The sequence below is a fragment of the Staurois parvus genome, unplaced genomic scaffold, assembly GCF_062004578.1.
Source record: "Staurois parvus isolate SC_StPar_1 unplaced genomic scaffold, SC_StPar_1.0 ptg000394l, whole genome shotgun sequence".
NCBI classification, from domain to species: domain Eukaryota; kingdom Metazoa; phylum Chordata; class Amphibia; order Anura; family Ranidae; genus Staurois; species Staurois parvus.
In genome coordinates, this window is record NW_028318190.1 from 4,725,081 (window position 1) to 4,744,559 (window position 19,479).

Consider the following 19,479-nt stretch of genomic DNA (forward strand, 5'->3'; position numbering starts at 1 on the left):
GTCAAGGTGGCATCATAACCCTAATGAATAGAGTCCTGGGATGTACGATAAGAAAAGTAATGTCTGACAAAGAAAAATAAGATACGCAATGACCCATAAGTGTCAATAGGGAAAAGGCAGCTATGAAAGGCTAAGGGTAACATAAATGAAAGTAGAAAACAAAATTTTTTGCTGCAGTTTTTGTTTACCACCAGAATCCACTGCCATTAGAGTATCACTCCTCCGATGCCTGATACATTTTCCATAATGTGAAATAAAAGTGAGGTTGAGACCCCCTAAAATGGCCATGGCAGTCACTGGGAAGTTAGGAAACAATGGAGCAATATAAGAAGTGGCTAGTTTAGACTACCAGCACCCACTCCTTAACATGTTCATACAAAGAAGTACACCGATTTCCATAAATTTAGCTTTATTTATGAACATGTATAAAATATATTGCAAATATAAAACATTTTCAAAGGTCACAATGTAATTCTTAAAACATGCTCAATAATTTAGTGTTTCACCTAATATTCTAAATTATTAACAAAGGCTGATAAGCCATCTAATTTGGCACAATAACAAAGACATAAGAGATTGTATATACAATCATGGCCAAAAATATTGGCACCCCTGCATTTCTGTCAGATAATGCACCACTTAGGCCAGAAAATTACAAATGTTTAGGCATTCTTCATGTGTATTTCTTTTGTTTGTATTGGTATGACACCCAAAAGTGGAGAAACAAAAAGCCAATCTGATACATTCCACACAAAACCCCAAAAATGGACTGGACAAAACTATTGGCACCCTAAATTTAATATTTGGTAGCATACTCCTTGGAAAAAAATAACTGAAATCAATGGCTTTCTGTAACCATCAAAGAGTTTCTTACACCTCTACTGGAATTTTGGACAACTCTTCTTTTGCCAACTGCTCCATGTATCTTAGATTGGAAGGGTTCCTTTTCCCAACTGCTGTTTTGAGATCTCTCCACAGGTGCTCTCTGAGATTGAGATCTTGACTCATTGCTGGCTAGTTCAGTACTCTCCACTGCTTTGTCTGAAACCATTTCTGGGTGCTTTTTGATGTATGCTTTGGTTGATTGTCCTGCTGCAAGACCCAAGACCTCTGACGGAGACCCAACATTCTGACACTGGGCCCTACATTTCACCACAGAATTCTTTGGTAGTCTTCAGATTTCATAATGCCATGCACACGGTCAAGATATCCAGTGCTTGAAGCAGCAACGCAAACCCAAAACATCAGTAAACCTTCACCATGTTTGACTAAGGGGACTGTATTCTTTTCTTTAAAGGCCTTGTTGCTTTTTCTGAAAACAGTAGAATACTGGGCTTTACCAAAAAGATGTTATTTTATTTTGTCTGTCCACAGCACATTCTCTCAAGGATTTTTGGCTTTCTCAGGTAAGTTTTGCCAAACTCCAATCTGGTTATTATATGTTTCTTTGTCAGCAGTGGGTCCTCCTGGGGCTTCCACCATAGCGTCCCTTTACATTCAGATGGCAACGTGCAGTGTGAGCTGACACAGCTGTACCCTGTGCCTGAAGGTCAGCTTGAATTTGTCTGGAAGATGAATGAACCAATCGAACAATCCTTCATTGCAATCTTTGATCAATTTTTTCTCTTTTGTCCACGTCCAGGGAGATTAGCTACAGTGCCATGGGCTGTAAACATCTTGGCAATGTTGCGCACAGTGGACACAGGAACATTATGATCTCTGGAGATGGACTTGTAACCTTGAGATTGTACATGCTTTTCCACAATTTTTGTTCTCAAAACCTCAGCAAATTTATTGCTGCTCTTTCTCTTCCCCACGCACACAGAGACACACAACAGAAAGGTTGAGTCAAATTTTCACCATTTTAACTGGATGCCAGTGTGATTTCTGTATTGTCAGCACCTGTTAATTGATAAAGGTGAGTTTATTTACAAATTACAGGACCATCACAAACTTGGAATGCAATTATTTCTTACAATTTGAGAAGGTGCCAATAATTTTGTCCAGTCGATTTTTGGAGTCTTGGATTAACTGTGTCACATTTGGCTTTTTGTTTCTCCACTTTTTTGTGTCATACCAATACAAACAAAAGAAAGAAGCAGGAGAATGTCTGAACATTTGTAATTGCAACAATTTTCTGGGCGAAGTGGTGCATTCTCTGACAGAATTGTAGGGGTGCCAATATTTTTGGCCATGACTGTAAATGTTTTTGTTTCTTGCAGAGTATGAATAAGGTTACTCAGTTTTACAAAAAGATGGAAGGCATCCTAAATGGGGAGGCAGGGTAATTATATTTTCTTCCCTACATTGCAAGACCTGTAAGACTGGTCCTTGGGGTTTTGTATAATATGGACAGTAAATGCTAAAAACACTATATTGGTACTTTGTCAACTGGCTTTTCTAGTTTGTGTTTATGTCTCTATGTTGGTGACATACATAATAGTAAACTGTCACAACAGATGGCATTCAGAGTATTTGTTGTTATGGCAGCCAGCAGGTGACTGAATGCTGACAAACAATGGTAAGTGCCAAGGGTAAGGTGATCATGGATGCTGAGATAAGACTGGCTGAAGCACAGCTGCAGACCAGTTGCCCTGATGTTTGCCAACACTTTATCCATTATTCTGGGTATAAGAAGCTTCAGTGTCTGTGCTTCAGTGTCTGGATCCTGTGGAAACACTAGTACAGTAACTGCACACATGAAGAGATGTGATCAGGTGATCATGTGTAGGCCACATGCCATCATACCCACCAGTTTACAAAATAAATATTAATAGCATGTGTAGATAGGTGTTTTTCTGCCTGCATTTGATGTGCGTTTGAAAAGTACATCAACTGCAGGTCAGCTGATTAATTTTTACTTCAATAGTGTAGTGTAGATGGCAGGTTTGAGGCTGCACTTAACCTATGTTGTGTTTCTTTGGGTTCAGCATGTCCTATACAGACTAGCTTGATTAGCAAACAAAATAATGTTCTGCATTTTGTGTTTCACGAGTGTACGCATTTTATTCAAAAGTCAGCATTTGTCAACAACACCTGTCTAACAAGCCCTGAAGCTGGATAGAAACATAAGGATGACTGTCACATGAAGCAGCCAACTGGGCAAAAATACCTTATGCAGAGCGATTAAAATAAATATTGAACACGTCACCAGTTTTCTCAGTAAATATATTTCTAAAGGTGCTATTGACATGAAATTTCACCACATCAGAAACAACCTATGCAATTCATACATACAAAGAAACCAAAAGAAATAAGTTCAGAAATTAAGTTATGTGTAATAAAATGGAATGACACAGGGAAAAAGCATTGAACACATGAAGAAAGGGAGGTGCAAAAAGACATGGAAAGCCAAGACACCAGCTGAAATCTATCAGTAATTAGAAAGCAATCCTGCCCCTTGTCAGTGCAAATTAATATCAGCTGGTTCAGTCTCAACTGATGGCCTATAAAAAGGTGTCTCATTACCAAGGTAATACACAAGAAACATCTCATGATAGGTAAAAGCAAAGAGCTCTCTCAAGACCTTTGCAACCTTATTGTTGCAAAACATACTGATAGCATTGGTTACAGAAGGATTTCTAAACTTCTGAATGTTCCAGTGAGCACTGTTTGGGCCATAATCCAGAAATGGAAAGAAGATAATTTTACTATAAACTGGCCACAACCAGGTGCTCCTCGTATGATTTCTGAGGGAGGAGTGAAAAGAATTATCAGAAGAGTTGTCCAAGAGCCAGGCACCACTTGTGGAGAGAATCAGAAAGACTTGGAATTAGCAGGTACAATTGTTTCAAAGAAAGGAATAAGTAATACACTCAACCTCCATGGCCTGTATGCACACTCACCATGCAAGACTCCATTGCTGAAGAAAAAGCATGTTGAAGCTCTTTTAAAGTTTTCTGCACAACATTTAAATAGGCCTGTGAAATACTGGGAGAATATAGTCTGATCAGATGAGACCAAAATTGAACTCTTTGGATGCCATAATACACACCATGTTTGGAGGTTAAATCACTGCACATCACCCCCAAAACACCATACCAACAGTGAAGATTGGAGGTGGGACTGTTGTTCAGCATACAGTACATGCAAAACTTCATATCATTGAAGGAAGGATGAATGAAAAATTTTACCAAGACATTCTTGATAGTGGTGCGCCAAAATTAAATTTCTGGTGCTGAAACTGAAAATTCAGGATGCGCTTGGCTGAAAACCGAAACCGAAATGGACATGTGAATATAAATTTAAAAAATACAATACAGTAACATAAAATAACTTTTATTGAAAGTAACACAGAAAAAATGGGCAGCAAATAAAATTATATATATATATATATATATATATATATATATATATATATATATATATATAAAAAGAAGAAGCAAAAAATAGAATGACAAAGAGCCTCTATCCTCTATGTTTAAATTAGAAAAAAATGCACTACCCTACCCTGTGGTCAGTAAATAACAATGCTCTCTTTCTAAATAGCATGCATAATCACTCAGTGTTGTATGTATTTCATACTTTGTCACTTAACTCTAAACTTCCCAAAGATAAGGTATGCAACATGATGTAGTTGGAAATATTCTCACCTATATCTTATCATAGGCCTGTTCTCCCAGAGCTAGCCCCTTAAATGTGCTGTAAGTCGTCACCTGGCCAGTACCACTGGGAATGCACAACCGGGAAGCCAAGGCATCCTCACTGCGCAGTCGTGCCTCCCCCCGAAGGAGGAAGGGGTAGCGTGACCCACAGCTTCTCAGTGAGAATGGGGCAGGGTGGAACCAGGATGTCACAGCCGAATGCCCGAGGGCTGCGGTAGTGGCCGAATGCCTGAGGGCTGCAATAGATAAGCTACTATCGGCACCTGTATTGGTTCACTTTTTCCTATCGGCAAAATGCCAATAGGGCTATTTTCAGCCAATACGTTTTAGCCGCCGGAATTTTGGTGCATCCCTTATTCTTGATAAAAATCTACCAGGATGATGAAGGTAAAACAAGGGTGGACATTTCAGCAAGACAATGGCCTGGTCAGGAAGGGGGGTAAATCCTCAGGAGGGCAAGTAAATACATTTCAGTTAGCGTGTTCAATACTTTTTCTCTGTGTCATTCCATTTTATTACACATAACATAATTTCTGAACGTATTTGCTTTGGTTTCTTTGTACGTATGGATTGTGTGGGTTGTTACCAATATGTGGTGAAAAGTTCACGTTAATTAGAAATATATTTACTGAGAAAAATGGTGACGTGTTCAATACTTATTTTACCCGCTGTGTAGGCACCTGCAGAAAATTCCCCAATGACTTATTTGTGCGGCAAAAACTTTTCAACTATTACTATTGTCCCCCAAAATGTGCCATTGCTGGAAGTGTTTATCTATACTTTTTTCTTACTACTCCATTCACATGTATGCTATGGCATCTTGGCCAACAGACAAACCTCTAGCCAGTCAGATCATGCCTGCATGTCTAACCTCTTACGTCTATGACAGCTTAGCTTTAGAAAAAGAAATAGAGGAATCACAATGGTTTTACAGTACAAATCTTTTAGAGCCGAGGTCATGAAATGTCCATAAGACATAAAGTGGTGCATAGTAATATGAACACCAGGCACACAGATTCCTTCAGATGAATCCTACAAATGTAACATGTTGAATAATCCTTCTTCATGGCAATTTCTTGAATTAAAAAGATTATTACTCTTAATAAATGTTTGTTTTGTAACCTGGGAAAAAAATGCCAGTCGATATTAATCCTACAGTGACAACTATTACTCACTGCACTGTATCTATGAAACAGCAGAGTTGTCATACTAGGCTGATTTCCTAGTCTATGTGGACTACAGACACCTCCCCATCTCCTAATCTTCATTACTGGGATGGGGGGCAGACTTAGCCTAACTAAGAAAACGAATGCAGCCACAACACCGATAAACTGCAATATATAATTTTTTTTCTCCTGGGTTTAGGTACACTTTGTCCCATTTGTCGAACACTATTTTTAATTTTCTTAACAAAGGTTATTGAAAAGTAACCACTATAACGCAGTATACCTGTATGGAGTTTTTTCCTTCTTTCACCATTATTCACACACTAACCGTATAGTGCAAATGTATGCTTTTACAAACTTTGTCTCAGGGAATGGTTTTTTTGGCTTATTTCTATATTTACAGAACAATAACTATGTATAGTTCTTGTTTTCCTGTTTAATATTCAAGGTTTGGGGCCCTTTAGTCAGAAACAAACTTATTACAAAGCCCAGTGAAAATATGAATTGACTTATGCATAAAACTTCTGTCCTATTTTGTGGCTTCAGTAAGTGCCACGTTAACTTCATAAGACTTTACTTAAATCATAAAAATGGTGCAAGGGAATTGGATACATTGCGATTGATTTACTAAAGGCAAATAGACTGTGTACTATGCAAATGACCAGAGCTTAGAAATGAGGTAAAGCTCCACTTTCAAAAGAACACCCAATCATATTGTTTAATTGGGCAACTATGTGGCAAATGAGGTTTAATGTTGACAAATGTAAGGTTATGCACTTGGGGGCTAAGAATATGCATGCATCATACATACTAGGGGGAGTACAACTGGGGGAATCAATGGTGGAGAAGGATCTGGGGGTTCTGGTAGACCACAAGCTTAATAATGGCATGCAATGCCAAGCTGCGGTTTCTAAAACGAGCAAAATCCTCTCTTGTATTAAAAGAGGTATAGACTCCAGAGAGAGAGATATCATATTACCCCTGTACAGATCATTAGTAAGACCTCATCTGGAATATGCAGTTCAGTTTTGGGCAGCAATTCACAAAAAGAACATTGGGGAACTGGAGAAAGTACAGAGAAGGGCAACTAAACTGATAAGAGGCATGGAGGAGCTCAGCTATGAGGAAAGATTAGAGGAACTGAATTTATTCTCTCTTGAGAAGAGGAGATTAAGGGGGGATATGATCAACATGTATAAATACATCAGTGGTTCATATAGTGAACTCGGTGTAGAGTTATTCACCCTGAGGTCATCACAGAGGACAAGGGGGCACTCTTTAAGTCTGGAGGAAAAGAAATTTAATCTGCAAACACGGAAAGGTTTCTTCACAGTGAGAGCTGTGAAAATGTGGAATAGACTCCCTCAAGAGTTGGTTCTGGCCAGCTCAGTGGATTGCTTCAAAAAAGGCTTGGATTGTTTCTTAGATCCACAGAATATAACTGGATACTAACATTTATAGGTAAAGTTGATCCAGGGAATATCCGATTGCCTCTCGGGGGATCAGGAAATTATTTTTCCCCCCGAAGGAGCAAATTGGATCATGCTTTGCTGGGTTTTTTGCCTTCCTCTGGATCAACTGTGGGTATAGGATTATAACTTTTTTTTCTATTGTTGAAATGGATGGAATTTTGTCTTTTTTTCAGCCAGAATAACTATGTAACATTGGAACATTAAAAAAGACAGCATTTTAGCTTGCACATGATTGGATAATGGTAGTTAGCAGAGCTTCTGCTCATTTACTAAGCTCTGGAGCAACTGAACTTTGCAAATTGTACAGTATATTTACCTTTAGTAAATCAGCCTCATTGTCAAAGTAGCCTGTCAGATGTCTCATTGCTGTTTATACTATTAAGTTCCTGGATGTTTATACATTTTGGCAGAAACAACCAAAAAAAACCTAACACACTAAAGGCTACCATAAACAGCTTAAACTTTGGCAATGCATGCTGAATCAGCAGAAATTCAAACTGTAGGTGACCCTGTGAACACCACCTAGGTAGACAAAAGTGGATTGTTCAATCCACTTTTGCTTTAGTTGTGTGAAAAGTTTCAGCCAAACAGAGACTGCACCCAAATACAATTGCTATCAGGGAAGATTTGTTCATCTGTGCTGTTTGGCACAGATGGAAATCTGTAAGATTCTTTTTGTTCTGCCTGCAGGCTGAACAAAAAAATGTACGCATGTATGGCAATCTAAAGTAAGGTGACTCTCCTATTTGTATAACATTCTGGACTTTTTATCTTGGGTCTGGTGTGAAGAAAATGCTCACTACTTTTCCTTCTTCAGGTGGTTGTAGTTACGGTCACAAGGTGTCTCCGCAGAAGTTTCTTTTACAGACAGAGATCTTTTTCTTTGAGGTAAAACCATGAACAGCAAGACAGGAAGGATGTGCAAGCAGAAGAACAAAGACCTGCAAGGAGGGAGAGAATAAGTCTGCATTACTCAGACATTATAACATAAAGAAATGCATTTGGGTCCTGGAGAAGGCGTTATCCCATTTTCCATGATTTAGTGAAGGCCATTGAAATTAATATGTTTCTCTGTAACTTATTACTATAGGACAATGTGAGAGAAAATAAACAGCAGGGACAAAAAAGTGATGAAACACTTTCATAACAGGAACCAAAAGACATGAACATAGAGGAGAGATTTGTAGAATTATAAAGGAGCTTTATAATGACTCAAATCTGCAGCAGCTTGGTTCATTGGTTGACTAGTTTCAGACAAATCTACTTTTTCCCCATGTTAAGGATGCACCAATACCAATTTTTTACAGCAAGTACGAGTACCGATATTTTTTTTTTTTTCTCACTGATACCAATTACCGACACCTGCCAGGAACTGTTTTGCTTACACTTCAGCTGTCAGAAGAACCCCGCTGACAGCTGAATGAGTGATCTGTTGTTAAGGACGCGGCACTCCGCTCCTTAACCAGTTCACCTCTCACACCTATTCACCCCTTATGGGTCAGAGCAATTTTTACATTTCTGCTATGGACCTGTTTATTCTGCGATAACTTTGTCACATACCAATGTAATACATTTATTGTTTTTTAAGGACAAACAAGGCTTTTGTTTCGTGAATATTGTCTTATAAGAATGGTATTTTTTTCACAATCCTTAGACAATTAAATATAGCAAAACTAAAAAAACACACTGTTTATTTTCTTTGAGCGGTGTTAGTTTAATAATAAATATTGTTACCAAAAATAAAAGTGTGCATTTTATTCTGTAATTTGTCCTCTTTAAAATGACACTGAGATTATGACTGGTACAAAAAAGTTATTTTTTTTTAAATTTTGCGCTTTTTTCAACGTGAAACACGTAAATATATGTTGACCTCTTTCCCTCCAGAGGATTTGCCGCCCTTCCTGACCAGACCAATTTTTGCGATACAGCACTGCGTTACTTTAACTGACACTTGCGCGGTCATGCAGCACTGCACCCAAATGAAATTTATGTCCTTTGTTTCCCACAAATGGAGCTTTCTTTTGGTGGTATTTGATCTCCTGTGCATTTTTTATTTTTTGCGCTATAAACAAAAAATACTGACAATTGTGAAGAAGAAAATTTTTTACTTTTTGCTATAAAACATATCCAGTAAAATTAAAAAAAAAATCAAATTTCATCATAAATTTAGGCCAAAATGTATTCTGCTACATGTCTTTGCTAAAAAAAAATCCCAATACATGTAAATTAATTGATTTATGTGAAAGTTATAGCGTCTATAAATGGCAGTATATATACTGGAATCTTTTTTTTTTATAATAGCAATGGTGGCGATCAGCAACTTATGGCAGGACTGACACTGGGGGGACCTGACTAACTGCCACTGACATCCCCAGTGACACTAATACAGTGATCAGTGCTAATAAAAAGCACTGACACTGTACTAATGACACTGGGCAGGAAGAGGTTAACATCTGGGGCGATCAAAGGGTTAACTGTGTGCTGTGTGTCATGCAGCTTTGTATTGCTCTGCTACGCAGAGCAATACAAAGCAGCATGCTGGTGCTGACGGGAGAAATCTGCATTGTTTACATGCAGACTTCTCCCATGTCAGTGTTCCTTGGTGATCGCCGGAGGTGCGGGTAGGGTGGCATGTGTGTGCCCTCTACCCGGAAATGCAAAATCACGTATATATATGTGATTTTGTGCAGCCCTGTCACCCTCTAGCAGTAGTTCTGCTATAGGCTGGACCTGAAGCGGTTAAAGGTGTAACAATTTTAATAATAAAGCAAACAAAAACAAAAAGAAAATCAGCAGGAAACTAATAATTAAATGGAGAAGGAGAATAAGGAGTTAATTAGGGCTGATTAGGGTAAATTAGGGGTTAATAAGGGCTTAAACAGAGGAACATATGAAAAAAAAACAAAAAAAACTTTTTATACTTGTCAGGTTGCTTTTAATGACTTCATCTGCAGATCCAAGTTCATCTCTTTGATCTGTAGATCAAAGCAGAAAGATACAAAATGAAACAGTGTTTCTTTTTATCTTTCTGTTTTAGACTGCGCAAGGTTGTTTATAAACATTGTCAGGGTGCTTTTTTTTTTGTTTTTTTTGACAGCTCCAATTGCCAGAATTAGAGATGAGCGAATCGAACTAGGCGAACCGGAATTCGAGTCGAATTTCAGGAAATATTCGATTCGTGTCGAAACAGAAATTTTGCCTACTTCGGGTGCGCGAATCGAACATTTCCCGATCAGCCGGCAAAAGTGTCCCTGCAGTGAGCTCCGCTATTTCTGACAGTTCTCTGACAGAAGGAACACATGTTTAGCGGTTGAAACATTGTATCTATTAGTTTACATTTAGGATACAGATGTTTCAACCACTGTACATGTGAAGAAGTTGTGAGAGAACTGTCAGAAATAGAGGAACTCTGCACATACACTTTTTGCCGGCTTGGAATTATTCTTCTTTTCATCCTACTTCTTCTTCTTCTTCATCCTCAGAAGAAGAGGATGAGGATGAGGATGAAGAAGAAGAAGAAGAAGAAGAAGAAGAAGAAGAAGAAGAAGAAGTAGGATGAAAAGAAGAATAATTCCAAGCCGGCAAAAAGTGTATGTGCAGAGTTCCTCTATTTCTGACAGTTCTCTCACAGCTTCTTCACATGTACAGCGGTTGAAACATCTGTATCCTAAATGGAAACTAATAGATACAATTTGTATCTATTAGTTTCCATTTAGGATACAGATATTTCAACCGCTGTACATGTGAAGAAGCTGTGAGAGAACTGTCAGAAATAGAGGAACTCTGCACATACACTTTTTGCCGGCTTGGAATTATTCTTCTTTTCATTCTTCTTCTTCTTCCTCATCCTCATCCTCATCCTCATCCTCTTCTTCTGAGGATGAGGATGAAAAAGAAGTAGGATGAAAAGAAGAATAATTCCAAGCCGGCAAAAAGTGTATGTGCAGAGTTCCTCTATTCTGCAGATACACTTAGAGGAGCTCTGCAGATACACTTAGAGGAGCTCTGCAGATACACTTTTTGCCGGCTTGGAATTAATCTTATTTTCATCCTACTTCTTCTTCTTCTTCTTCTTCATCCTCATCCTCAGAAGAAGAAGAGGATGAGGATGAGGATGAAGAAGAAGAAGAAGAAGTAGGATGAAAATAAGAATAATTCCAAACCGGAAAAAAGTGTATGTGCAGAGCTCCTCTAAGTGTATCTGCAGAGCTCCTCTAAGTGTATCTGCAGAATAGAGGAACTCTGCACATACACTTTTTGCCGGAAACCGCTGTATGGAGTGAATGTCCCAGAACTGTCAGAAATAGACTATTTATGACAGTTCTGGGACATTCACTGCATACAGCTGTTTTAACCGCTGTATGGAGGGAATGTCATGGAACTGTCAGAAATAGACTATTAATGACAGTTCTGGGACTGTCCTTCCATGCAGCGGTTGAAACATTGTATGTATTTGTTTCCATAAATGGATCCATTTATGGAAACAAATACATACAATGTTTCAACCGCTGTATGGAAGGACAGTCCCACAACTGTCATTAATAGTCTATTTCTGACAGTTCCATGACATTCCCTCCATACAGCGGTTAAAACAGCTGTATGGAGTGAATGTCCCAGATCTATCAGAAATAGACTATTTATGACAGTTCTGGGACATTCACTGCATACAGCTGTTTTAACCGCTGTATGGAGGGAATGTCATGGAACTGTCAGAAATAGACTATTAATGACAGTTGTGGGACTGTCCTTCAATGCAGCGGTTGAAACATTGTATGTATTTGTTTCCATAAATGGATCCATTTTATGGAAACAAATACATACAATGTTTCAACCGCTGCATGGAAGGACAGTCCCAGAACTGTCATTAATAGTCTATTTCTGACAGTTCCATGACATTCCCTCCATACAGCGGTTAAAACAGCTGTATGAAGTGAATGTCCCAGATCTATCAGAAATAGACTATTTATGACAGTTCTGGGACATTCACTCCATACAGCTGTTTTAACCGTTGTATGGAGGGAATGTCATGGAACTGTCAGAAATAGACTATTAATGACAGTTGTGGGACTGTCCTTCCATACAGCGGTTGAAACATTGTATGTATTTGTTTCCATAAATGGATCCATTTATGGAAACAAATACATACAATGTTTCAACCGCTGTATGGAAGGACAGTCCCACAACTGTCATTAATAGTCTATTTCTGACAGTTCCATGACATTCCCTCCATACAGCGGTTAAAACAGCTGTATGGAGTGAATGTCCCAGATCTATCAGAAATAGACTATTTATGACAGTTCTGGGACATTCACTGCATACAGCTGTTTTAACCGCTGTATGGAGGGAATGTCATGGAACTGTCAGAAATAGACTATTAATGACAGTTCTGGGACTGTCCTTCAATGCAGCGGTTGAAACATTGTATGTATTTGTTTCCATAAATGGATCCATTTATGGAAACAAATACATACAATGTTTCAACCGCTGCATGGAAGGACAGTCCCAGAACTGTCATTAATAGTCTATTTCTGACAGTTCCATGACATTCCCTCCATACAGCGGTTAAAACAGCTGTATGGAGTGAATGTCCCAGATCTATCAGAAATAGACTATTTATGACAGTTCTGGGACATTCACTGCATACAGCTGTTTTAACCGCTGTATGGAGGGAATGTCATGGAACTGTCAGAAATAGACTATTAATGACAGTTCTGGGACTGTCCTTCCATGCAGCGGTTGAAACATTGTATGTATTTGTTTCCATAAATGGATCCATTTATGGAAACAAATACATACAATGTTTCAACCGCTGTATGGAAGGACAGTCCCACAACTGTCATTAATAGTCTATTTCTGACAGTTCCATGACATTCCCTCCATACAGCGGTTAAAACAGCTGTATGGAGTGAATGTCCCAGATCTATCAGAAATAGACTATTTATGACAGTTCTGGGACATTCACTGCATACAGCTGTTTTAACCGCTGTATGGAGGGAATGTCATGGAACTGTCAGAAATAGACTATTAATGACAGTTCTGGGACTGTCCTTCAATGCAGCGGTTGAAACATTGTATGTATTTGTTTCCATAAATGGATCCATTTATGGAAACAAATACATACAATGTTTCAACCGCTGCATGGAAGGACAGTCCCAGAACTGTCATTAATAGTCTATTTCTGACAGTTCCATGACATTCCCTCCATACAGCGGTTAAAACAGCTGTATGGAGTGAATGTCCCAGATCTATCAGAAATAGACTATTTATGACAGTTCTGGGACATTCACTGCATACAGCTGTTTTAACCGCTGTATGGAGGGAATGTCATGGAACTGTCAGAAATAGACTATTAATGACAGTTCTGGGACTGTCCTTCAATGCAGCGGTTGAAACATTGTATGTATTTGTTTCCATAAATGGATCCATTTATGGAAACAAATACATACAATGTTTCAACCGCTGCATGGAAGGACAGTCCCAGAACTGTCATTAATAGTCTATTTCTGACAGTTCCATGACATTCCCTCCATACAGCGGTTAAAACAGCTGTATGGAGTGAATGTCCCAGATCTATCAGAAATAGACTATTTATGACAGTTCTGGGACATTCACTGCATACAGCTGTTTTAACCGCTGTATGGAGGGAATGTCATGGAACTGTCAGAAATAGACTATTAATGACAGTTCTGGGACTGTCCTTCCATGCAGCGGTTGAAACATTGTATGTATTTGTTTCCATAAATGGATCCATTTATGGAAACAAATACATACAATGTTTCAACCGCTGCATGGAAGGACAGTCCCAGAACTGTCATTAATAGTCTATTTCTGACAGTTCTATGACATTCCCTCCATACAGCGGTTGAAACCGCTGTATGGAGTGAATGTCCCAGAACTGTCAGAAATAGACAGAAACTGTCACAGAACTGTCCTTCTCATCCTTCTCCTTCTTCTCATCCTTCTTCTCATCCTTCTTCTCATCCTTCTCCTTCTTCTCATCCTTCTCCTTCTTCTCATCCTTCTCCTTCTGCTCATCCTTCTTCTCATCCTTCTCCTTCTTCTCATCCTTCTCCTTCTCCTTCTTCTCATCCTTCTCCTTCTCCTTCTTCTCATCCTTCTCCTTCTCATCCTTCTCCTTCTCCTTCTCATCCTTCTCCTTCTTCTCATCCTTCTCCTTCTCCTTCTTCTCATCCTTCTCCTTCTCCTTCTCATCCTTCTCCTTCTTCTCATCCTTCTCCTTCTCCTCATCCTTTTTCTTCTCATCCTTCTCCTTCTCCTTCTTCTCATCCTTCTCCTTCTTCTCATCCTTCTCCTTCTTCTCATCCTTCTCCTTCTCATCCTTCTCCTTCTTCTCCTTCTTCTCATCATTCTCCTTCTTCTCATCCTTCTTCTTCTCATCCTTCTCATCCTTCTTCTCATCATTCTCCTTCTTCTCATCCTTCTCCTTCTTCTCATCCTTCTCCTTCTCCTTCTTCTCCTTCTTCTCATCCTTCTCCTTCTTCTCATCCTTCTCCTCCTTCTCATCCTTCTCTTCCTTCTCCTTCTTCTCATCCTTCTCCTTCTTCTCATCCTTCTCCTTCTTCTCATCCTTCTTCTCATCCTTCTCCTCCTTCTTCTCATCCTTCTTCTCATCCTTCTTCTTCTCATCCTTCTCCTTCTTCTCATCCTTCTCCTTCTCCTTCTTCTCATCCTTCTCCTTCTTCTCATCCTTCTCCTTCTTCTCATCCTTCTCCTTCTTCTCATCCTTCTCCTTCTTCTCATCCTTCTCCTTCTTCTCATCCTTCTCCTTCTCCTTCTTCTCTTCCTTCTCCTTCTTATCATCCTTCTCCTTCTTCTCATCCTTCTCCTTCTTCTCATCCTTCTTCTTCTCATCCTTTTCCTTCTTCTCATCCTTCTTCTTCTCATCCTTCTCCTTCTCCTTCTTCTCATCCTTCTCCTTCTTCTCATCCTTCTCCTTCTCCTTCTTCTCATCCTTCTCCTTATTCTCAGCCTTCTTCTTCTCATCCTTCTCCTTCTCATCCTTCTCCTTCTCATCCTTCTCCTTCTTCTCATCCTTCTCCTTCTTCTCATCCTTCTCCTTCTCCTTCTTCTCATCCTTCTCCTTCTCCTTCTTCTCATCCTTCTCCTTCTTCTTCTCATCCTTCTCCTTCTTCTCATCCTTCTCCTTCTTCTCATCCTTCTCCTTCTCCTTCTTCTCATCCTTCTCCTTCTCCTTCTTCTCATCCTTCTCCTTCTCCTTCTCCTTCCTCATCTCCAAGGGCATTTAAATTAAAGGTACAGTGTTCTGCACTAATTTAAAGGCTCTCTGAAGCCTAGAAACCCTTTAAATAAGTCATCTTCGTAGCGGAGAAATTCGCATCGAATCGAATTTCACACTGGAATTCGCCGAATCAGCCGAATCGAATTTTTCATTTCTTCGCTCATCTCTAGCCAGAATGTTTCTTTTGATTACAATTCAGCTGTCAGCAGAGGAACCCTGCTGACAGCTGAATGAGTCATCCGTTGTTAAGTGCAGCGACCCCGCTCCTTTACAATTGGTAATAGCTTTTTTTTAATTTACCTTTCAGCTGTCAGCGGGGAATCCCACTGACAACTGAAATAGCTGAGCTTATCGAATTCAGGTATCAGAGCATTTGCACAAGTACCAATAGTATTGGCACAGATACCGGTATCGGTGCAACCATACCCCACTTGTTTATAAATAAGCAATCTTTAGGTCAGCAGAATAAAAGGCAGGGAAGTGGTTTTTGAAAGTTGAAAGCCACAGTACTAAATTTCTGGAAAAGCTGGCAAACTAGAACTAAACAGGACAATATCCACAGGTACTGGGAAAGCCTTGTATTACAATGAATTATTTATACCACCGTTCTACTGTTGTACTAAAGTTGCAGTTGTTTCCTTTTTCAAATCCTGGTACAGCAGTACTGTAATTTTAGGTGAACATAAATATAAAGATAACATACTAAAACAGTGGTTAGAACATTATGGAGTCTGAATGGTAATGGTAAAAGAGTAAAATCAGTCTGTATATGTGGTAAAGCATGCTTGTTATACTCACTGTGGAACCTAAGGGGTTAATCCTCTGCAATGTGTAAAAATACTGTTTAATCCTGTCTTCTCTGATCCTCCCCTTCTTTCAGTGTCCCCCTCTTATCTCCTGATAAGACATATATCGTGTGGAGACACTCTGCACATGTTCAGCTAGAGGGTTATTTTTCTCTTGGGAGATTGCATATGATCAGCACAGGGCCAACCAGAATTATCCAGAGGTCAGGGGTTCTGCATCCTCCTAAAGCAGAAAGAAAACTCCTCCTACAAGCTTTAACCAGTGCCCTGCTGGGCATTGATAGAAGTCACAAGACTGCTCTAACTGCTGATGAGAAAAGGTATTTAGCTGTTTATATTTACTGAAATGTCCATGTCCTGTGTACTGTGGGAGACCAGATATAGTGAACGCAGGGTCGATTTTTGTCTTGTCTAGGGCAGCACAAAAACAAAATACACCACTGACTCTGGCCATGGCTGATTGGATGCTAATTGGACAGGCTGAGCGACAGATTGCTTCCAGGTTAATTCCAAACTCAAGTTTGGACCAAACCTGTGCTCATCCCTACCCAGACATAAAAAATATTTCCAATGATCTTGGCAGCTGAACAAAGTACTGAAAGACAAGGCAAATTTATTCTGCTGGGAGGTATTAAGTGCATTACCATGAAGCAGAGGTTGGCTTTAACCTTTATAAACAGGTCCAATATTAAAATTTCAGATTTCCACAATGATTATCCAATCCACTTTTTCCACACCCCATCTATTACCTGTACAGCTGCAGTGATGGTCCAAGCTCTAGTAGTATGAAGGGAGCCACAGTGTAACTCATTGTTATTTGTGTAGAAGCCCAAGTGATTACATCATAAACAAATCTGTGTGTTGCTGTATGCTGAAACAATGGACGGATGTTTTGCCTCACCTGGCAGTAGAAAAAAAAATTGCATATGCATTTTTCACACATTCTTTCCATATCTGACAAATGTTTAGAATGACTATACTTCTGCTTGGCACATATGGAATTCCTGCCAAAACGTTTTTAAGCTTTGGATGGAGTGAAGAATATGTAGAACTTCGGTTAGGTCAATAAATAAAAACTTGACAGAGGTTGTAACCCTCCCCCAATCCATCCAAAGAAAAAAACAGGTTTGGGTGGTAGAGTACCCCTTTAAGTTTAAACACTGAAATAATAATAATTGCATGCTGTAGCAACATTTCATATCCATGAAGGTTGCATAAAAGCCTTAAAAAGTTTTTCTTCACTTTACTTTATTACTTATTTAAATAATTACTTTAATTATTTAATTAATTAACAATAATTAGCAGCATGAAAGGGCAATTATATATATTTGGGGACTGTAACTAAAATTGGATTATACAGAATCTGAAGCAGCTGTGCATAGTAGCCAACCAGCTCCTACCTTCAGCTTGTTCAGTTAAAGTGGAACTTCACCGAAAAAGTTCTGGTCCTCCTCCTCCCCCCACTCCTCTGCCATTGTAGTACACATTTTGTTCTGGGAGCTGGTACCTATTTCTGACAGGTACCTGCTCCCACTTCCACTCTGCTTGCCTAGGCAAGCAGAGTGGAAGTCTCCCTCCTTCTCCTGAGATGCAGTTGTGCTCAAAAGTTTGCATACCCTGGCAGAAATTGTGAAATTTTGGCATTGATATTGAAAATATGACTGATCATGCCAAAAAATGCTCTTTTATTGAAGGATGATGATCATATGAAGCCATTTATTATCAAATAGTTGCTTGGCTCCTTTTTAAATCATAATAACAGAAATCACCCAAATGTGGCCATGATCAAAACTTTTGAGCACAACTGTATGTCACATGTCTCAAGAGACTGCAGGACCATTCTAAATATGCAGCGTATCTCAGGCATGCATAATGGGGAGCCAGCTGTGAAACAGCAGAAAGTCACAGCTGGCTTCCCACATCCAAGATAGTGGCACCTGGGATCCAAAAACCAGTTAAGAACTGAGCCAGGTGAGGACAGCTCTAGACTCCTTTGAAAATGAAAGCTAGCAGCTAACTGGTTGTCATGCACAACTGCTCCAGATATTGGCTGCTCCAGTCTTAGTAGATTCCCCTCTTTTTCAGGTATTTTTTAAATATTATTGCAATGAGTAATGTGTTATGTGGAAAAATGCAGTAACCAGAGCAACAAACCACTACTGATTTTGATTTTGGCCTTGCCTTAGTCCAGTGAACTGTTGCTGTGAATAACTGCGCTCTACAATCAATGCTTTGGTCTGTAGGAGCCTGCAGACATTACAAACAGCTGGCTATGGATGATGAAGTGGTCTTTCTACGATTCTGTGCCTAAACTACAAAAAGCAATAAGACAAAGGGGTTGTTTTACTAAAACTGGAAATGCTAAATCTGGTGCAGCTGTGTATGGTAGCCAAACAGCTTCTAACTTCAACTTCTTCAATTAAGCTTTGACAAAAAATTCTGGAAGTTGATTGGTTTCTATGCAGAGCTGCTCCAGATTTTGCACTCTCCAGTTTTAGTAAATCAACTGCATATTATTGTCCTTCATGTAATGTCATACACAGCAGGTCCCTGGACTGTTTCCACCCACTGCTCTACACTATGGATCATTAAGCCTGGGTTCACACTGATGCGGTGCATAATTTGCACCGGTTTCTGTGCGAATTCCGCACCACATCATAATTGCATCTGTTCATGTGAACCACTGCAGGTTACATAGTTACATAGTTGGTCTAGCTGAAAAAAGACAAAAGTTCATCCAGTTCAACCATAGAAAAAAAAAAGTTTAAATCCTACACCCACAGCTGATCCAGAGGAAGGCAAAAAAAAAAACAGCAAAGCACGATCCAATTTTCTCCTGCTGGGAAAAAAATTCCTTCCTGATCCTCCGAGAGGCAATGGGATATTACCTGGATCAACTGTACCTATAAATGTTAGTATCCAGTTATATTCTGTGTATCTAAGAAACAATCCAGGCCTTTTTTAAAGCAATCCACTGAGCTGGCCAGAACCAACTCTTGAGGGAGTCTATTCCACATTTTCACAGCTCTCACTGTGAAGAAACCTTTCCGTGTTTGTATGTTAAGTTAACAATTACCTGAAATTGATTCGCAAAATGCGGTGCGATGTGCAGAATCGGATCATATGGGTATTCACACACATTCTAGTGTGAACAAAAAAAAGGGCCCTGCA

At 39.3% G+C, this 19,479-nt stretch overlaps 1 protein-coding gene across 1 annotated transcript in view; it reads right to left on the bottom strand.

Annotated features, from left to right (window-relative positions):
• Window positions 1-392: 392 nt before the first annotated feature.
• The window catches only part of LOC149455428 (membrane-bound glycerophospholipid O-acyltransferase 2-like), an 84,094-nt gene continuing 65,007 nt past the window's right edge, over window positions 393-19,479 (bottom strand). Inside the window, exons 12-13 of the mRNA XM_089686279.1 lie at window positions 17,058-17,209; window positions 393-8,183 (exon numbers count right to left, since the gene is read on the bottom strand). Of these exons, the coding sequence (XP_089542405.1) occupies window positions 8,042-8,183; window positions 17,058-17,209 (294 nt within the window). The 3' untranslated portion in view covers window positions 393-8,041. The remainder of the gene's footprint in view (window positions 8,184-17,057; window positions 17,210-19,479) is intronic.